Source organism: Jaculus jaculus, chromosome 17 (genome assembly GCF_020740685.1).
Source record: "Jaculus jaculus isolate mJacJac1 chromosome 17, mJacJac1.mat.Y.cur, whole genome shotgun sequence".
NCBI classification, from domain to species: domain Eukaryota; kingdom Metazoa; phylum Chordata; class Mammalia; order Rodentia; family Dipodidae; genus Jaculus; species Jaculus jaculus.
In genome coordinates, this window is record NC_059118.1 from 6881101 (window position 1) to 6902832 (window position 21732).

The window sequence follows — 21732 nt, forward strand, 5'->3', positions numbered from 1 at the left end:
GAACTGGCCTGTGGTCTTCCAGGCCAGGGTAGCTAGTTACTCTACTTACATGCCGATGAGGCCACTGTAGTATGTGAAATAGTTTTAATGAACACAGAGATTAAATTAATGTTCCCAAAGTATAAAAAACTAAAACTTACCTCTCTTAATTCTGATATTCTCCGAAGTGATTTATCTTGACTTTGACTTAATATGCCCTTTAATGAAAAAAATGTTAGTTAAATGTCTGGATGACCTAGTAATACAAAGCAAGTAAAAGAGAATTGTCTAAAATATATTACAACTGTTTCTCCAAAAACCCTTTAGGTAGAAAACAGTACTGAAAATGGTAAGGGTATGTCCATGTTAAAAATCTGTTACAAGTTAAAATTTGAAACGTCATCAAACTGTTCTGTATTCTGGCTCTGGGAATGATTACATAATTCTACACATTTGTTAAAGCACAAAGATAAGTAAGTCAAAGTATCAATTTAACTGTATATTAATTTTAATAAGAAGCTTTAAGGGGGTGGCAGTTTGAATGGATGTGCGCCAGTCAATTCAGGAGTTTTCTTAAAGCTCATAACTTAGCGTTATTGTGGGCAGATCCTAGGGTTCAGCCCTAAGATGTGTTTGGGGAATTCCAGTCTAAAGTTATGCAAAGTGCTTGAGCATTGGCTAGAGGTCCTGAAGTGTGATTGCGTGTTCTGGCAGTTGTGGCTCTTCTCTGTGTGGGCCTGTGAAAGAGGGCCAATTTCTTCTGCCATTACGGAACTTCCCTTATATCTATAAGCGTCAAATACATTCCTTCATCCATAACTGTGCCTAGTGTGGAAGTTCATCCCAGCGACCTAAGCCTGATTCATTCAAGGGGAACCTGGTTTGATCTCCAAAAACTGCTGCTCTAGGAGAAAGGACTGCTTGCACTACATCCACCAGATGGAATGACAGGAAACAAAAATATGTGCAGACATCACAGATGTCAATTAAGAAAACAAAGAGAAAGTTGAATGTCACCATTTCAATTATAAAAATCAATGCAAGGGGGTGCATGCATCTGGGGTGATTTGCAGTGGTTGAAGGCCCTGGAGTGCTCGCCCTCGCGCGCTCTCTCTCTCAAATAGATAAAAAAATAAAATCAATACTAACAATTCAGAAAAATGTGGAGCAGTTTAGTTACAGGCTACATGGGCCTGCTTTGTGCTGGTGAGATATATCTGATCAGCCTCTTTTCCTATATTTAATCCTGTCTGCAAGCTGGAGTAGACAATAAACTCCTCAGAGATTTTTATGGTTTCATATAAAGCTACCTACCAAATACCAAATGCAGGTCTAGCTCTTTAGAGCAATCAGTAAGTATTGAACCAATGGATAACATATGTGGAGTATTTCTTCACTGCTGAACAATGAAGATGCCGGGCAAGATACTTGAAAGAGGCAAGCGTGTCTTCTGTCCAGACCTCGTGAGCACTGAAGAGGCCGATAGCAACTGTAGGAAGCCCTCCCTAGCAAGGGTCTGTCTCTAGCATGGGCTCTGCTAGTGGTTCTCTATCAAACCCTTCAGTAATGACCAGGTGACTGGTACTGTGTGGAGAATTTAAAAAGGGAGAATTAGCAGTATCTTATTATTAGAGCTTTGCTAGTTGTAAAATTATGCATGACTCAATAACATAGCCAACAAATGACTTACTTGAAGTTTTTTCTTCTCTCTCTGAAGAGTCTGGTAAGCTGTAACAATCTAAAATGGAATCAGTATAACATTAGCCCTCAATAAATACAGATAACTACTCTCAATACTACTAAAATGTTTCCTTATAAAAGTCTAAAAATAGGCTGGGAAGATGGCTCAGTATGAGCACTTGTAGCACAAGCATGAGGACCTGAGTTCAATCCCTAGCACCCATGTTAAAAAAAAAAAAAAAAAAAAAAAAAAGCAGGCATGGGGCATGGCTATGTCTTGGGGTAGAGGAGACAGGAAAATTGCTGGGACACATTGGTCAGCCAGTCTGGCTGGAAACAGTATCTCCAGAACCAGTGAGACTCTGTCTACAGGAAACAGTGCGGAGACACCAGGGAGGACATGCCACATTCTCTCTTGGCCCCCAAATGCATGGGCATGGGCACAAGCAACTGCAAGTATGTGTGCACATGCAATACACAAACAAGTCGAAACACAAGTTAGAAAAGTTCTTTGTAGACAATTCAACATAACTCACTGGATAAAAAATACCCAACAACATAGAAAATATATTTCTAAAAACTAAAAATCTAAGTTGGCTACAGGACACAGAATCTCTGTTTGACTCCATCAGGCACGCTCCTCTTTAGAGTCCAGCACCTTGGGCAGAGGCGAGGCAGCCAGCTGCGGGAAGGGGGAAAGCTTCCCCAGCTGCAGTCACTGACCCTGTCAGCAAGCGCTCCAGGGGGCGGGAGGTTTGCTGGAGACACAAATGCTGGGGCCCCGCCTGCCCCAGCCTGACTGGGAATGAGAAGCAGACAGCCAGCTTCTCTGAAGAGCTCTCAGATCACTTTTGGGCTCTGGACTCCATATTCTACAGCAGAAAAGTTCTTTCTGGTTGTAGAATCAGTGACTATGGAGCTGCAAAAACCTGAGGAAAGAACTGCAAAACCAACAGACAGACACACTGGTAATTCAAACAAATAGATGTTTAACCTAAATGGGATACTGAACGCATTCTAGCACAAATTGATGAGGTGACAGGCTAGTAGTCTTTTTAGGCCTGTTCGCATCTGAATGTAAATGCACTGAGTCATGGGACTCTAGGTTAGAAGTGCTAGAGATCTGAAGGGCAAGGCTGTAGATTTGGAAGTGCTGCCTACTCTGAAGCTTGCTGCTTTCCTCAGGAGGCTGCTGAGTACCCCTAAGTACCAGCACTGACCTCTTGGATCAAGAGCCAGCAGCACTGAAAAAGGAAGCAAGTCTACCTGTAGATCAAAAATGTGATAAACAGGGCTGGAGAGATGGCTTAGCGGTTAAGTGCTTGCCTGTGAAGCCTGAGGACCCTGGTTCGAGGCTCGGTTCCCCAGGTCCCACGTTAGCCAGATGCACAAGGGGACGCACGCGTCTGGAGTTCATTTGCAGTGGCTGGAGGCCCTGGGACGCCCATTCTCTCTCTCTCTCTCCCTCTGCCTCTGTCTCTCTCTGTCTGCCATTGTCAAATAAATAAAGAAAAAAAAATTTTTAAATATGGATCTCCCTGTTACCTCCAGACCAAAAAGGCCAAAGTGGGGTGAGGAGGAAGAGTGCCATGACGCCATCTCGTCGTAGGAACGGCAGTGACGAGGAGGAGCAGAGAGAAAGGCCCCAGCTTCTCTTTATTCCTGATAAGCAGCTTGGCTCTCAGTGCAGAATAGGGAAGACTTAGAATCAAATACAGATCCTACCAATGACTCCCTGTGTGACTTTAAGCAAGTTTCTTAACCTCTCTGGATCTCCTTTTCCTACTACAAATTAACACATCCCTCAAAAGGACAGTGCTTTTAAAGCTATGACACTGTAAATACAGAACAAGTTGTACCTGGTGTTCAATTCTACTGTTGTCCCAGCTTCAAACAAAAGGTTAGTTAGCAAAGGTGACACAAGTATAAATAAACAAAAAGATTCAAGATTATTACTTCATTTTAGCAAAAATAAAATAGAAATTGGAAAGAAAAGATGAGGGAGAGGTTGGATAATGCCACAGGCAACAAGAGTCCTGTGGGTATGATGTCCTCTTGCACAGCTCTACATTTCAGGCAGTGTTTAGATTTTAGTCTGATGATTCCTTTCTATTTTGCCAGTACTTTATAGTTCTAAAAAAGCATTTTGTAGATTTCGTCACTTTATTTTGGGCTGCTGGGTTTTTAAAAAAATTACCCACAACATTTTACAGCTATATGTGGAATTCACATCCTAACTGTGAAGTTTAAGATACACTAAAATTGAATGTGATGTTGATTTACAAAACCATTGGGCAATCAACAACACACATGGAGACAAAGCTAAGCCACAGACACATCTCAGTGCACAGGGAAGAAAGGGAATTAAGAGGAGGAAACACGGAAAGCATACAAGGAAGGTGCCACATTCCTAAAGACCCAAAAGAGAGGCAATCCAGCGTCACTTCCTTCCTCCCATTCCCAAATCAGGCATGGTGTCCTCCAGAGTTAGCAGTTGCATGGTTCCCTTTAGGCAGATGTTTAAGTGGAGGTACTTTATCTGCAAGATGATCGGTTGGCACAGGAACAGTTTAGGCACCTGGGACACTGCACGGCTTGAGCAGGGACACACTTTTCTCCGAACGATGCACCTAGCAGTCTGCTGGAGTGGCCACTGCTCCTGTGTCAGTGTGTTTAAGCCTTTTCTAGTCTTTGCTCTTGATGTAATTTTTCGCTACTTTATGACTTGTCATCTTGTAAGATGCCAAGAACAAGGTCATTTTGGAGCCACTCTCCATAGAGGTGAATAATGGGGGGCAGAGAGGGTGTATAGGAAGGAGATGACCACTGTCCTGGGTCTCCAACACTTTGTAGACTGGGACTAGGAAAGTAAAGGGACATAGAATGTGAAAGCCAAAACCTACAGACACCAACCTTCTCAAAAACCTTCAGTTGTGGAGCTGGAGAAACAGCTTACTAATAAAGGAGCATGCCTGTAAAGCCTAAGGACCCAGGTTCAGTACCCCAGCACCCATGTAAGCCAGATGCACAAGGTGGTGCATGCATCTGAATTAAAAAGAAGAAAAATTTACAGTTCTGCTAGCGGGCCTCTGCATCATGAGGTCTTGTAAGCATATACTCCAGAGAACACCAACCAATACTAACCAAGGCATCTAGGCAATCAATGGTTTACCCAGCCACAGAATAAAATATAGTAATATAAACAGCAGAACAGGAGGAAGGGAAAGAGGCTATGTCCTACCTCAGAATATTTTCCTCTGTAGCTGCTTAAGCTTCGTTCCATTCTTCTCAACCGCTGAAGCAACTGCTCTGTGCTGAGATTGCCTGGAGCCCCCTGTGCATCTTCAGCCTCACTCTCCATATCGGAAGGTGGGTCAAAGGCAGGGGAACAGTCCAGGTCAAGTTGATTCAGGGATTCTCTGGAAGATGCCCGTACCAAAGACTCTTTGGAAGATCGGAACAGAGATTCCTTTATGGGACTTCGAAACAAAGACTCCACGGAAGGAACCCGGAGTTGGAGCTTCTGTGTAAAAGTCTGTGTGTCACCTGACTGCGACCAAAATCCAACAGAGAACATGAGCCCAAACACACACATTTCACTCCCGTCAACCCCCACACGTCAACGATCCAGTAAAGCTCTAACAAATTCAGTTTATGGTCCTGATACTTTACATAACACATAAACATTCTTTTCTGAAAAACAAGACACTTGGTTATTTCTGAAAACCCTCTAGACCAGTCACAGCGTTGCAATGGAGATCTCAGGACCGTCACCTAGCAGTACAATAACTGCACTAAGTCACTTTGCTTCAGTCTGCCCATGAGTAAAGGAAGGAAGCCATACGTAACTGCTTGACTCCATACCACCTACCATCTATGTGAGGTGTGTGAATGATTCAAGTGGGCACTACTGAGGAGTCTTAAGGGAGTTAGTGATCCCAGATCATTCTCAACAGCACAAGAAAACGAGTTAAGAGGAAGGATAATGTGTAAGGAGCTCACTCTGGTTAAAAGAGGAATGGAGTGGAGTTAGCTAGTAACACGCAACTCTGCCCTCCTTACAATTCTGTCTGTCAACTTAAGCACTGAAGCTCAGTGGTGGAGTGCTTGCTTAGCATGTGTGAGGCCTTAGGTTCAATCCCCAAGACTGCAAAAAATAAAAAAGCATTAACCAAACAAAACAGCATTAATCAATCATTGATTAGTCTGAACTAGACCCTCTGCAGAGTCAGGCCAACATCAGATCAAACAAGAACTTTCTCTTCATTAACCTCTGTACTTCCTAGCTGGTTTTTGTAATGTGCAAGTTTTACCTGCAGGATGGGGACAGGGCTAAAGAGTGGGAACCTTCATGCTTTATTGGTAATTCCCCTGCCAGTCACTTCTGACTCATGAAATGCTTTTCAGTTGCAGATCCTGATGGGCTAAGCTAGCCCATCTACTATGAGTGAGGGTGACTTCTTTATAGACATAATGCCTAGAGGTCAGGATGTGTTTATAAAGAGGTAAAGAGCATGTGGCAGGGGTGGGGGCTTCAAAGGAACACCTTCCTAGCAGGACTGTTGTGAGATTAGGTGAGGGAAAACATTCATGTATTCAGAATGGAGCCTTATATACGCATGCACGCACGCACGCGTGCGCCTCTGTGAGAGTCCTATCACTGTGTCTGCTGTGCACACGGCCTTCCCTCAGGCTTCATGCTCTTTACAACAGGACTGTGTTCTCTCTCCAGCCTTGCCACAGTGCTTTCCATGAACTAGGTACACAGCACACACTTGTTTAATCTGAACCTTCAGTGAAAACATGCTTAACCCAGTTACGATTATCACTGGGTAGGAATTTTTTCCTTTAGGGGAATCAAATCCTGTCACTTGAGCCCTACTCTCTCCCCAGCCTTTAAAAATCAAAGATAGGGGCTGGAGAGATTGCTTAGTGGCTAAGTGCTTGCCTGTGAAGCCTAAGGACCCCGGTTCGAGGCTCGCTTCCCCAGGTCCCACGTTAGCCAGATGCACAAGGGGGCGCACGCGTCTGGAGTTCGTTTGCAGAGGCTGGAAGCTCTGGCGCACCCATTCTCTCTCTCTCCCTCTATCTGTCTTTCTCTCTGTGTCTATCGCTCTCAAATAAATAAATAAAAAATTTTAAAAAAATCAAAGATAGCACCAGGCGTGGTGGCACACATCTTTAATCCCAGCACTCAGGAAGCAGAGGTAGGAGGATCGCCATGAGTTTGGGGCCACCCTGAGACTGCATAGTGAATTCCAGGTCAGCCTGGGCTAGAGTGAGATCCTACCTCAAAAAAACAAAAACAAAAACAAAAAAAGATCAAAGATAGCTTTAATCTTCTAGTAATAAAATACTCTTAATATAAGCAATCTTTAAAGAACTGTTATTTCCTTCTTAGTCCTTTTCATATCATACAGCTCAACTAGCCTCTCAAGTTGGCTACATCTGCAATTTTTCACAACTACAAAGGTAAGATTTCATTTTTTTTTAATTAATTAATTTATTTATTTGAGAGCGACAGACACAGAGAGAAAGAGAGAGGGAGAGAGAGAGAATGGGCGCGCCAGGGCTTCCAGCCTCTGCAAACGAACTCCAGACGCATGCGCCCCCTTGTGCATCTGGTTAACGTGGGACCTGGGGAACCGAGCCTCGAACCGGGGTCCTTAGGCTTCACAGGCAAGCGCTTAACCGCTAAGCCATCTCTCCAGCCCAAGATTTCATTTTTTGAAGTTTTTATTTCAATGCCATTAGTTTTTTTAATGATGAATAATAAAATGTTTCTTTGACTTGAAACTTTTTAAAGAACAGGAACAAGCCTGTTTGCTATATATGTTATACTAAATGTTTAGACATCATCATTTCAATGTACTCAAAAATGCTAATAATAGTGGATTTGATTTGATCTTGGTTTTGTTCTTAAGTAACTCTAGTAGCACACCTGAGGCGTGGATGATTCACTTCTAGTAACACCATCTGGAGATTTTGTAGCATGAGAGGCATTCTAAAAAAAAAAAAAAAAAAGAAAGAAAAAGAAAGAAACATCATGAAAAGGAATAGAAAACTAAAGCTTATCACATAAAAACAAAGTCCTATCAGAGACTTTTATCTATTAACAAATTAGTAACTGCTCATTTGTTAGACAGTGTTCATGCAACACACAGCCAGCGTGGTAAGTAGTGAAGAACACCCCCTCTGCTGTAACATGTGAAACTGGAGTCGAGATTAGTAGTGAGCAAACTGACTTCACGCTGACACACACCTCTTCCCACCATAGGCCCACTTTCCCCCATGGCCAAAGTCAGCCACAAGAGTCCCACCAGCAGAGCTCATTCAATAGAAAACAGTCCAAAAACAAGTACAGGCATTTGCTCCTACAATAAAATCACATTCAAATTAAAATAATTTGGGCTAAACTACAAAAATAAAAGAAAGAAAAGAAAACCACAAAACTGGACAAGATATTGAAAATGGCTCATGCATATGAAGCCAACTTAAAAGAAAAGCATGTGGCCATTTTTAGAAAAAGTTCTAATTAGAACCCTTCTCCACATGTCAAGCTTTGTTTTGTTCTGTCGACATGACAACTGTTCCAAGTGAAGCAGGATTCTCCTGACGTCATGTCATGGATTTCACAGACACCTGTGCTTCCTAGATACTCAAAATTCTATCTCACATTTAGAATACAGTATATTAACTACAACTTACTGTCATTGGAGAAGTACCTCAGGATATGTTTTGGGGCTGGAGAGATGGCTCAGAGGTTAAGATGCTTGCTTGCAAAGCCTAACAGCCTGGGTTCAATTCCTCAGTACCCACACGGAGCCAGATTCATAAAGTGGTGAATGTGTCTAGAGTTTGTTTGCAATGGCTAGAAGCCCTGGCATGCCCAAATTCTCCTCCCCACCCCCCGCTTGCAAATAAATAAATGAATAAAATATTTAGAAACAAAACTCTATGTTTTAAAAAAGAGGATTCCGCCAGATATAGCAGCAGCCACTACCTTTGAGCACTTGGTCGTTCACTAGGTCCATGTTCTCTACAGCCAGCCGACGAAGGACAAACATCAGGCCTAATGTGCCCTGAATTATGTAGACAAGGTGCTCAGCTTGGCAAAAATGTTCACAAATTTTTAAATATGAATAGATATTTGCTGCAAATATCCAAAGTGGGAGGCTGCCTGTGTGGAGAGGGTGAGTGTTGAGTGTAAGAAAGTTTGAGAAAGGATGGAAACAGATAAAACAGGATGGCCATGAGTTATTTATGCTGACACGGGGTGATGGGTATGGGGAGGGGAAGGAAGAGTCTTATGCCATTATTACTATTTCCATGTTTATAGTTTGCTCACAGTTTTCCTTAGCAAAAAGTACAACTTTTAAGTACTTTTTCTTCTCTTTATAATAAAAGTTATCAAATTTTTATCATTCCAAGACATTTTTTTAGAGTTACATAAGGAAGAAAGGTTGGGTGACTATAGGAAACTAACATCTTCCTGTTCTCTACCACTTCCATGTTAAGATGACAAATGTGCATAGTACTAGTATTAACAGTGTAATTAATAGGATGTGGCCTCCAAATGTACCACATGATACACTGTAAGACTCAAAATATATTTTACAGAGACAAACAATATCTTTGGCTAGTCAACATATTGAAAAACAATGGTTGCTGGGTGTGATGGCACACACCTTTAATCCCAGCACTCAGGAGGCTGAGGTAGGAGTATTGCCATGAGTTCGAGGTCAGCCTGGAGCCTGGAGCTACACAGTGAGTTCCAGATCAGCCTGGGCTAGAGTAAGACCCTGCCAACAAACAAACAGACAGACAGACAGACAAACAAAGAAGAGCTGGAGAGATGGCTTAGCAGTTAAGGCACTTGCCTTCAAAGTCTAAGGACCCAGGTTTGATTCCTTAGAATCCACAGTAAGCCAGATGCACAAGGTGGCACATGTGTCTGGAGGCCCTGGTGCACCCATTCTCTATCTATCTGCCTCTTTCTATAAGAAAAAAAAAAAAATCTTGAAAAAGAAAAGAAAGAAAAGAAAAAAGAAAAGGAAAGGGTGAGCAATGGTTAGGATATCAAGAAAGGCACTGACACAGGTCAGGAAAAGACATGGTGGGAGGGTATTTTCTTTCATCCATATATGTGTTCTTGTGTGAATGTGCATGTGTGCACATGCATGCAGAGGTAAGAGGCGACGTCATTCCTTACTGCTGTCCACCTTGTTTTGAGCAGGGCCTCTCAGAGCTTGAAGCTTGCCCAATTAGGCTACACTGGCTGGCCAGTGAGTACCAGTCTCTCCAGTCTCGCCTCCCTAGCACTGGGATTACAAGCACTCGCTCACCTCCACAGCTGGCATTTTTATGTGTGCTCTGGGGACTGAACTCAGTTTCTTTTGCTTGCAAGCCAAGCACTTTCTTGACTGAGCTTTATTTTGCCCCATATTCTGAGGTTAGAAGACATTTTTGACTACTTACATTTATTTCTAAATAGACTAAACTGACACTTTCACATGGTAGCATTTTAACAACAAAGTAAGGACTCACTGGACATGATTTTTATGCTCTGTACTTGTGAGAGTGGTATGTGGATGCTGTTTTCATTTTTAACATTTTCATTACTATATCAAGTATAAAATTTATTATTCATGTTTCCTAAAGTAAACTGGTAAATTTACTCACTCCCAAACCAGTTTTAGAAAGAGTGAGGTGAGAATAATAGCCAGCGCCAGGAGAAACCAGTCTCCCGTATATCACAGACCTATCTTCTCTAAATCCAGTTGAGAAAGGAACTGAAGGCTGCTACTGGCAATATGCCATACCAAGTTTTTATTGGCTACACACTTAAATACAGAAATATTCTATTTCTATAACTAATCATGTAAGTAAGCCAATTCTTACTGTTTAGGAACACTATGATTCCAGATCAATCACAGTCCAATCTAATATCAAAAGTTAACCTTACAAGAGAAACATTTCTAAATGTTAACTTACTAAATAATGAAGCTATTAGACACTTCAAACACAAAAAAGTCTACTTTCCCCAAATATATACTTTTTTTTTGGGGGGGGGTTCAAGGTAGGGTCTCACTCTGGTTCAGGCTGACCTGGAATTAACTATGTTGTCTCAGGGTGGCCTCGAACTCTTGGCAATCCTCCTACCTCTGCCACCCAAGTACTGGGATTAAAGTTGTGCACCACCACGCCCAGCTCCAAAATAAAATTTTATACAAATTTTAAACATTGTAGGAAGACATTCAGTTTAAACAAATGAGTTAATTATTTCCTTTCCTATGTGTAAAATACTTAGAAAAAATGAGATAATTATTTCCTCTCCTATGTTCAAGTACACAGAAAACTGTCATTACTCAGAAGTAATTACAAAATAAGATGCAATTATTTCTTACCTGTAACTTCAAAATAGCAATTTGTCACAGTAGAATCCACTTACCGATGCAATGGTGTTAATTATAGATTTACACAGCAACAAACTATTTTCCTTAAAAATGTGAGTCACATCTCAAAGTATTTTTGGCCTTCTCCCAGTATTAATATAGAGGTTTTCAGCAATGCATGCTGTGTTTAGTTCAAAAGCAAACATTCCCAAGGCGAAACAGTGCGTACAGAGAGTGAAGGCAGCTCTCCCTGTTAGAGGAAAGGGTTATTTCCACACGGTTGCACACGGAGAGTGAAGGCACTCTCCCTGTTAGAGGAAAGGGTTATTTCTACACGGTTACAGGCTACCAGGACGCACACCAGTGGCGGCACTCAGTGAGGAACCTCGGAGTTCTTTAAAGGAAGGTTAGCAACAGGGTGCTGAAGAGGCTGCGAGACACGGTCAGTGGTAAGCGGCAGCGGCAGCGGCAGATCTGCTTCAACAATAGCCAGATGACTTTTGCTTCCCCACAGGGACTCACCACACTGTCACTCTGTGCTTTAGGCTGCTTGGAGGAATCCAAAGCAAAGACAGTATACTCAGAGAGAAAAGCAGGCTCTGCTATCATCCCGGCTAGCAGCTGTCTCATTCAGTGTAACAAGCAGAGGTATAAAAACAAAACAAATGATGAAATACAAATCAAAATGGCATGTTGCAAAGTGTTCTCACCACACAGCATGCATAACACTGCAGTGGCCTCTGGTATCATCACGGTGACTACTGACCCTTCACCCCAACAGAGTAATAAGCTCCTGGGAATGACCGGGAATGGAGATGAACTAAGGAGTTTAGGATTTCAAAGTCCACTTATAAACAGCTTGCTAAATGGCACTCAGACCACATCCACAGCTGGCACAATGGCACACTGTATGGCAGCGTGAGAGCTGTTCCATACAAACAGGCTTTAATCATCCCAGCACTTGGGAGGCAGAGGTAGGTGGACCACCGTTGAGTTTGAGGCCACCCTGAGACTACATGGTGAATCCAGGTCAGCCTATGCTACAGCAAGACCCTACCTTGAAAAAACAAAACAAAAAAAAAAAAACCCCAGCACCCAAGAACAGTGTCTGTCAGTGATATACAAGTAAGGTTCTGGGGGTCTTCTACAGGACATATTGCCTGAAGCTGACTTACTTGTCTTGGAGAACAGATCTTATGTTCCCTCCTTGTGGTGGTTTGATTCAGATGCCCCCCATAAACTCTGGTGTTCTGAATGTGAGGTTCCCAGCTGATGGAGATTTGGGAATTAATGCCTCCTGGAGGCGGTGTATGGCTGGGGGCGGGCTTATAGGTGTTATAGCCAGCGTCCCCTCGCCAGTGTTCGGCACACTCTCCTGTTGCTGTTGTCCACCTGATGTTGGCCGGGGAGTGATGTCCACCCTCTTCTCATACCATCGTTTCCCCTGCCATCATAGAGCTTCCCCTTGGGTCTGTAAGCCAAAATAAGCCTTTTTTCCTACAAGCTGCTCTTGGGTGATTTCTGCCGGCAATGCAAACCTGACTGCACCACTCCTCTTATCAGACCTCACCACCATCACCACCACCACCATCACCACCACCACCATCACCATCCTGATAGTGACAAGAAGAAATTTTGGGAGATGCAATATGGCTATCGCTTCATGGTGCAGACTTACCCAACTCACTGTGTTGTATATACTGTGTATGTCAATCCTATCTCAGTAAATTAGAATTGAGAATTCATGGTGAGCAGCACAAAGCCTTAGTACAACATTCATAAATCCTGAGATGAGTTCATTTATTTATATTTACATGCAAAATTAGTTTCACCCAAAATATGTACAGAAGAAACTTATGAAACAGAAATGTGTAACTTTTCAAGACAAATCTTTCAGAAACTGCATATTACACACCAAAATATTAACAATCATAAGTTCAATATATAGCAATTTTTAATTGGAGTGTTTGTGGTTTCTTCTGATGGCAGAAGTTACACACACCTATTGATGTTCTAGAACTGCACGTCCACAAAGGACCACAACATGGAAGACTGACAAAACCTCAACAGCAGGCTCTGTGGGTCACAATTTGTCAACGGCAACTGCTTTGTTTAGATGACACACTGTAACTATCCAAGATAGTACTATTATAAGAAAATGCAGAGGGTACCCAAGGCCATTCCTCCAAATTTTTAATGACTTCTTACATGCTTATAACTATTTTAAAATAAAAATGTTTTTAAAAATGCTGAAATGTAAACTTCACAGTTGTTATAGGGCAATCAATTATATACTACAGTATAAACATATAAACTACTCTATAGTTTATAATGTATTATATAACATAGTATGCAGTATATACTAAATTATTGTAGAAAATGCATATCTGAAAATAAATGTCTATAAAAGCTGTAGGATTCCAGATACGCTCTGAAATCTTCACTAATTCTTCATCCAGGCCTATGTCAGAGATGTCATAATTGTGGACAGGACAAGGTTTTGTTTTAGTTTAGTTCTTTTCTTTGAGATAGGGTCCTATGCACCCAGGATGGCCTCAAACTCACCAGGTAGCCAAGGATATCCTTGAATTTGTCTGAAAGTCTTTTCCAGACCACTTCACTATTTTAAGTTCATCTAGAATAAAATCACACCTTAATTTCTTTGCTGGCTGCCTTCTTAGCATTCATTCTAGAACTTCCCCTTACAGACTCATTTTGGAATAGGTCTCATCTTTCTCCTTCCTTATCCTGTAAATCTGACTCCGAAGCTCCAGGTCAGGTGTCCTGTTCTACTGAGATACAAGAGTTGTCACAAACTCAGTCACAGCCCGCAAGAGAGCTGATTGATTCCGTTCCTGATCATAAGGCCTCCCTAAGGACAAAACTTTCCCCCAGCAAGTGTGAGCAGAGCCAGCGACGTTATCAACAGCCGGCCTCCCCTCCCTCCCCACTGTCGGGAGAGCTGTCCTAGCTCTAGGCACAGCGTATCGCACAGCACGGCTGCCACCATCCCTCTCAAGCTACCACCTGCACTAAGGCACCACGGCATGCGGCCGGGCCCCTCGTACCTAGCATGGTACCACTTCAATACCTCCAGTGGGAAAACAAAGTTGTACTCAAATCACCTTCTGTAGGTTTTAATTCTCTCGTAGAATTCCAGTTAAAAACAGATGTCTTAATCCCAACCCTGAGCTTCAATGCCTACTGGTCAGGCACCAATGGTCAATTAGCTGAAGGCGCTAGAAGTCAGCACTTCCCATGTGCATAAATTCACAGATCATGACTGCTATGTTACCTAAAGCTATCTACACATTCAGTGCAACGCCCATCAAAAACATGACATTCTTCACAGAACTAGAACTAGGAAGAAATCCTGTAATTCATATAAAAACACAAAAGAATCTCTGAGAAAACAAACAATGCTGCAGGGATTACATACATACCAGACTTCAAACTATACCATGACCATAATGAAAACAGCGTGGTATTGGTACAAAAGCAGACAGACCAATTCAAGAGAAAGCTAGCATGCCAACCAAGAAGCAAGCTGATGCAGGGATAGTATAAGTCACCTGATTTTCCACAAAGCACCAAAAGTATGCTGCCCTGGAGAAAAACAGCCTCTTCAACAGACGGTGCTAGAGAAACTGGATATACACATCTACAAGACTGAAATTAGACTCCTATCTCTCACACAATTAAAAGAAAAGAACTCAAAATGGACCAGACTTCAAAACAGGCCTGAAACTGCACTGCAAGTACTGTCATAGGTACAGGGAGGCAATTTGTGACCAGGACTTGTAACAGCCTGGGAGATGGTGGCAGGGGCTGAGAAGGAAAAGTGCATCAAATTTAAAAACCTCTGCATATTGAGCAGGGCATGCAGGCATATACCTTTAACCACAGCACTTGGAAGGCAGAGGTAGGAGGATCGCCATGAGTTTGAGGCAACCCTGAGACTACATAGTGAATTCCAGGGCTAGAGTGAGACCTTAACTCAAAAATAAAAACAAACAAACAAACAAACAAAACCCCCTCTGCACAGGAAAGAAAACCATTGCCTACAAAATGGGAAACATTTCCAGCTACTCATTTAACATGGGATTAATAATGACAATATACTAATAAACTCCAAAACCCAACACTCCAAAGTTCAAATCAACCCAGTCAACAAATGGGAAATAGAACTGTTCTAAAAGAAAAATATTTTAAAAATAAAAAACAAGTAGCTAGTAAACATATGAAAATACACAAAAATGCAAATGAAAGCCAGGTGTGATGGTGTATACCTTTAATCCCAGGCAGAGGTAGAGGGATTGTTGTGAGTTCAAGACCACCCTGAAAACTACATAATGTCAGCCTAGGGTAGAGCAAGACCCTATCTCAAAAAAATAAAAAAGAAAAAAAAAAAAGAAAAAGCAAATGAAAAGTACACTGAGATTCCATCTCAACCCTGTCATCAAGAAACCAAATGCCAAATGCTGCTAAGGACAGAGATGAAAGAACCCTTCTTCATTGCTGCTGAACAAGTAAACTAGAGCAGCCACTGTGGGAACCAAGGTGCCTTAAAAACTTGAAAACAGAATGACCACACGACCCAGCTATACCATCCCTGGACACAGACTAGAGAAATCTATGTCAACATACAGACATAATTACCCAGCTATGTTTGCTGGGGTACTGGCCCTAACAGTCAAATTATAGAATCAGCCTAGATGTCCATCAACAGATGACTGCATAGAGAAATGTGATGCACACACACACATACACAGATTATGTACATATGTGTGTGTGTATGCAGGCCTTATGTACCATTACATCTTAGATTAATTTCTTATACAAAGTAAAGCAAAAGTTTCACTTACCTCTCTATTGGGTGTGACCTCATCAAGTTGGTCTGTGAATGAAGATGTCCTGCTTCTAGATCGTGTTGGTGTTGAAGAGTTGGAGGAAGCCTATATTTAAAAGTTATTGTACAAATTAGAAGCACTTAAACTAATCAGAACCATTGACTAGTGCGCTATGTATGTACTGGGCAGTTCTTTTCCCAGCCAGGTCTAAGTGCTCAATGAAGAAAGGAATAAATACATGAGAAGAAAAGGACAAAGCTACCTACTGGGTCCTTGGCCTATCTCAGCCAATCTCAGCAACATGAAGTGTCTTTTTTTAAAATTGTTTTTGTTTATTTTTATTTATTTATTAGAGAGTGACAGAGAGAGAAAGAGGCAGAGAGAGAGGGAGAGAGAGGGAGAGAGAGAGAGAGAGAGAGAGAGAGAGAGAGAGAGGGAGGGAGGGAGGGAGGGAGGGTGGGTGAGAGGGAGGAGGGAGGAGAGGGGGCGTGCCAGGGCCTCCAGCCACTGCAAACGAATTCCAGACGCGTGCGGCCCCTTGTGCATCTGGCTAACGTGGGTCCTGGGGAATCGAGCCTCGAACTAGGGTCCTTAGGCTTCACAGGCAAGTGGGCAAGTGCTTAACCGCTAAGCCATCTCTCCAGCCCAACATGAGGTTTTTGAGGGCTAGATCTCTTCATACATACAAGGTCTGATGGAACTATAAGATGATATTAAGATAAACTTAAGCCAACTGAAGAATGTATGAAATTTTTACTCTTTGTTTTATTTTTAAAATGATTCTGAAGTTTAAAGTTCACATACAAAAACAAGGTTGTCAATTCCATGTTTAAGGTCCAGAAAACACTCAGTAAATATTATGCAGCGCGCAAGTAAGCAGCACTTCCTCCCTCTCTAGTCAAAGGCCTTTGTTTGAACCTGTGTGCGCATGACAGCTGGATACCAAGATGGTAAAACTGACCACTTACTACACACAATACAAAACCCTCAACAGAAAGCTCCACATTTTAAGCTAGGTGTCTAGTCTACTATAATGTGAGCTAAAAATAGCACTAAAAGTACAAAATCAAACCTTTTAAAACTCAATACCTGTAACAAAATAGATCTAAACTCAACTACATGTGGAAATGAATGTCTAATGCCTTGATGCTTTGTAATCTACACAGCTGTTCATAGGAAGTGCTTAATCAGTATCTATCAAGTGAACGAGAAAATGAGTACACAAATGAAAGTCTAATCTATCAAAGCTAGGCACAGGGCTGGAGAGATGGCTTAGCGGTTAAGCGCTTGCCTCTGAAGCCTAAGGACCCCGGTTCGAGGCTCGCTTCCCCAGGTCCCACGTTAGCCAGATGCACAAGGGGGCGCACGCGTCTGGAGTTCGTTTGCAGAGGCTGGAAGCCCTGGCGCGCCCATTCTCTCTCTCTCCCTCTATCTTTCTCCCTGTGTCTGTCGCTCTCAAATAAATAAATAAATAATGAACAAAAAAATATTAAAAAAAAAAAAAAGCTAGGCACAACTGTGAGGTTGGGTTGGATCTGAGAATTCAAAGTGCACACATACAAGCACTGTGTGCACATAAACACAGACAGAGATTTAGGGTAACAGGTCACATCAGGACACATGGCACAGCTAGCCATCCAAATGGCGAGGAGGATCAAATCAGATACTTAGGTCATACTTTAACTCCATTAAGGAGAAAATGTTTTTGAAAAATTTAAATACAAAAAAAAACCACCTCAACAGTCTATTTCTTTAATCTATGAATGGGAAAGATTTTTATGATAAAAGCAGAACCCAAAATGAGTTTACTTGTGAAGAGGGAAAACGCAACTATAAGGCTAAATTTAATAACCTTTCCTCTTAGCACCAGTTCTTACAAGACCGTAAGTTAGAACCCTAAAAACTTACTAACCCAATCTTCTTTCCATCTGGAGCAGGTAACTTCAGATGTCCCAATGAGACACACCCACATGAGACTTTGAGTCACAAGGGAGAAAATAGACCTGTCAAGTTAAAGGTCGTCGTCATCTGGCAAGCATGAGGACAGGCCTTCCAACAGCCACGCAGATAGAGCCATGATGCAATGCTATGAGAGCTGAAGGCAGCTAGCTGGGTGAAGAAATCAGCTGACCACAGAACAAGAAAACTTCCAGCTACCAAATATCCTTTCCACATTGCTTTTCTTGTACCTAGACAGAATTAATTCTGTTGCTTACAACCAAGAATTCTAAAAGATGAACCAGAATATCAACACATAACAGGCAATTCAGCTATGTGCAGAAGTCACCATAAGAGATAAGATATCTTCTATCACCCACAACACAGCAGGAACAGTAAAGACATAAAACTTTAAAGACAACAGCTGAATATGCTGGCTTAGGTACCTAGACGAGGTATAAGTTGGTTACAAGCCAATGTGTGCTTGAAACCTGGGAAGGGAAAGCATGTCCAGGGAACCATGTTCACGGTCACAGAGGACATCACAGACAGCTGCCATGAATGCTGGGGGAGGCTTAACAAACCTCTCCCACATCTGGAGCACCAGCTATCAAGCCCACCAGCTATCAAGCCCACCAGCTTCAAAGGCTGTGCCTCAGAAGGGAGGAGCTTCCCATTATAACAGACCTGTGAGAAAACAGTCACTGAGGGGTAAATGTTAGGAAGTAACTTAGAAAGAACTACAGACTAGAGGAAATGCTCCTGACCAGCTGACTCTGCTGAGGTTCTAGCATGCCTAAGAAATGAGCCTAATAATTCAGCTTCCCAAACCTTCAGAACTCTCTAATTGTAACAACAGATCTGAACTCACCTACATATACAAATAAATGTCTGAGGCTAGAAAAGTACAACTCTGCAATGAGTTCCACTCATGTGAAGACTGTAAATTTTTAAAAGGGGCAATGGCCTAATCAGGAGGACTTGTTAGCTCTGGATGAACTGGTAACATCAAGTGACAGAGTTTATGAAGTTGTAGAACAGGTTCTACAATGCACTGTCCCCAGAAAAGTAGTACCACCCAGCAAAGCCTGGCACAGTGGCTGGCTGGCTACTCTTTGGCACTGTGTGGGTAGGGTCACACAGAGGATGGACGTGACTAAAGCATAAAGTACTGCATACATGTTGGTATTTGAGCAGCTGTCTCCTGTGGCTGGTCTTGGGATTTAAAGCGCTGAGAACATAGCTCAATGGTATAGCACTTGCCTAGCATGTATAAAGAAGGCTCTGGGTTCTATGCATATAATTTTTAAGTTACCCATAGGAGCCTAGTCTAATTGTATAAGCTCTTTAAATAGGGGTCTAGAAGGCAGAAACAGAGACCAGATAGATGCACTCTTGTTATGCTACAGAGACCCAGGGCAAGGCAATGCTGGCAGCCTGTAGTGGTGTCTCTTCACAGTCCCCAAGAAATTAAGGACCTTAGTCCACCAACCACAAAAAATTGGCTAGTCACAGGTTTTGGCATTGGGGTTAGCACAGTGCTCTTCTAATTACCTTACCCATCTCCCCAGCATTCTTTAGGTAACTAAACCCTCACCTCTACATGAGAAAACAACCTGGATATCCAGACCATAGCTCATGTGGTGGTTTGAACATAAAAGTCCTCATAGCCTCAGATATTATGTTTCCTACTTAGTCCCCAGTTGGTGGACTCGTGCGGTAGAGGTGGACTGCTAGGGGCAAACCTTGGGGCTGTGTTCAGAGCCAGCTCATGCGCTGTTCTCTTTCTGCTGTGGGTGTGTGATGATGTGAGCCAGCTTCCCAGTTTTACCATGACAGACTTCTCACCTACAAAAGGATGAAAGTAACTAAGTTTATTAGGTACTAAAGTTATAAAGTTGTGTAACTTATCAGCCTGAGAAAACGAATACAGTCATCTTTAGGAATGATAAGCTTTCAATGTCCTGTTCTAGGACTTTTCTTTGCCCATCAAGACGCTTCAGGGGTTACCCTAATCCTTTTCAGAAACATCTTCCTATGTGCAGTCAAAGTATCTTGGGCACACGGCTATCACACTGGAAGAACCTGTCTCTCAAACACACAGGGGTCACATGTTATCTGCAAGACAATGCAAACCCAGCGTCCCACCTTCTGGGCACTGTGAAATGCACAAGGGCTCTGCGATCACAAATGCGTTCAGGTATGTTACTGCTTTCGAGCCTTACAAGCAACCTGAAAGGTGTGCAGGACCGATGGGAGCGTACCCAGATTCCCGGTGAGGTCCAACGCCCAGAACGCTTGCATGGCTTGTGCAGATCACGTGCTCCGAGCTCTGAGTTAATGTGTAGATCTTCTAATTCCCTAACCCTTCTCCAGAGCAGTCTTTACATGACTATTTCTCGTATTTACTTCTCTGGCACTCATAAAAACAGTACCAACAACCCTGACTGTTCCCCATTCCTACTCATCCCCCACACACAGTCCACAGCCCTCTACTCGTCAGCTATCTGAATTTATCTCCAGGATTGCAATCAACACCAACAACCATGAGAAATGTTTCTTAAAAGAAATAAAACCTGGGCTGGAGAGATGGCTTAGTGGTTAAGGCATTTCCCTGCGAAGCCTAAGGACCCAGGTTCGATTCTCTAGTACCCACGTAAACCAGAGGCATCTAAAGTTCATTTGCAGTGGCTAGAGGCCCTGGTGTGTTTATTCCCTTGCCCTCTCTTTCTCTTCCTCTCTCTCATAGAGATAAATAAATTTTTAAAAAATAAAAAGCTGAACAAGATAACCAATATGAATAAAAATAAAAATATGAAGCTGGGCATGGTGGTGCACTCAGAAGGCAGAGGTAGGTGGATCACCATGAGTTCAAGGCCATCCTGAGACTACATAGTAAATTTGAGATCAGCCTGGGCTAGAGTGAGACCTACCTCAAAAAAACAAACACACACGCACACACAAAAAAAATATGAGGCACAAAAAAATTAATCACAAAATGGAGCATAAATATATGCATGCTTAAATTTAACTTAAACATATATATGCATATGTATCTGTGTGTATGAAAGAAAGAGAGAGAGAAACAGTGCTTATCAACTCAGTGTTGAGAAGCTGTAGTGTCTGTAAAACAACCGTAAGCATAAACTGAGCTAAAAGCAAAGGTGGGACGGTGGTCAACAGAATGGGCTGTAGTCTTGTGAGCCCCTCCTCCTCACTGGCAACCACCTGTGGGGAAGGGGAGAGAATATGAATAAGAATGGGCTGTACAGGCAGACGGCCTGGGTTCATATTTCAGCTTTACCATTTATTATGTGAGCACCAGACAAGTCCCTTAATCTCAGCCTCAATTTGTCTGTAAAATGGAGACACTACAAGTCCACAAGTTACATGACACTGTGTACTGATGCAGATGGTACCAGCAATGCACTGAGCAGTGCACTCAGCTTGTGATCATCCAATCAGTGCTACCTGGCGGTGGTATTTGTGGGAATGGGATAGTCAATAGAAGCAGTTGATATAAAACTCTGAAGAAATCTCACAAAGTAACAGAATAAATGGCAGGAGAAAAGAGTATATATAAACAAAATTAAGAAACATATAGGGCTGGAGAGACAGCTTAGCAGTTAAGGTGCTTGCCTGCAAAGCCTAAGAAGTCATGTTCAAATCTCTAGGTCCCACATAACCAGACGCACAGTGACATAAGCACAAGGGGCGCACATCTGGAGTTCATTTGCAGCAGCTGAAGGCCTTGGCATACCCTTCTCTCTCTCTCTCTCTCTGCCTCTTTCTCTCTGCCTCTTTCTCTCTCAAAATAAATAACAAAAAAAGAGAAACACATGGGATCCACCCAAAAAAGACTAGTAAGACTCCCTCCTCCCCAAAAGAAT

At 42.4% G+C, this 21732-nt stretch overlaps 1 protein-coding gene across 10 annotated transcripts in view; it reads right to left on the reverse strand.

Annotated features, from left to right (window-relative positions):
- Golga4 (golgin A4) overlaps nt 1-21732 on the reverse strand; it is a 92625-nt gene that overhangs the window by 63154 nt on the left and 7739 nt on the right. For 6 of the 10 annotated variants that reach the window (XM_045136299.1, XM_045136297.1, XM_045136296.1 and 3 more), the window contains exons 2-7: nt 15920-16009; nt 11577-11675; nt 7601-7663; nt 4901-5209; nt 1670-1717; nt 141-197 (exon numbers count right to left, since the gene is read on the reverse strand). In XM_045136299.1, the coding sequence (XP_044992234.1) occupies nt 141-197; nt 1670-1717; nt 4901-5209; nt 7601-7663; nt 11577-11675; nt 15920-16009 (666 nt within the window). Of the gene's footprint in view, nt 1-140; nt 198-1669; nt 1718-4900; nt 5210-7600; nt 7664-11576; nt 11676-15919; nt 16013-21732 lie in introns of all 10 variants that reach the window. The other 4 variants (XM_045136301.1, XM_045136300.1, XM_045136298.1 and 1 more) reach the window with 3 other exon arrangements.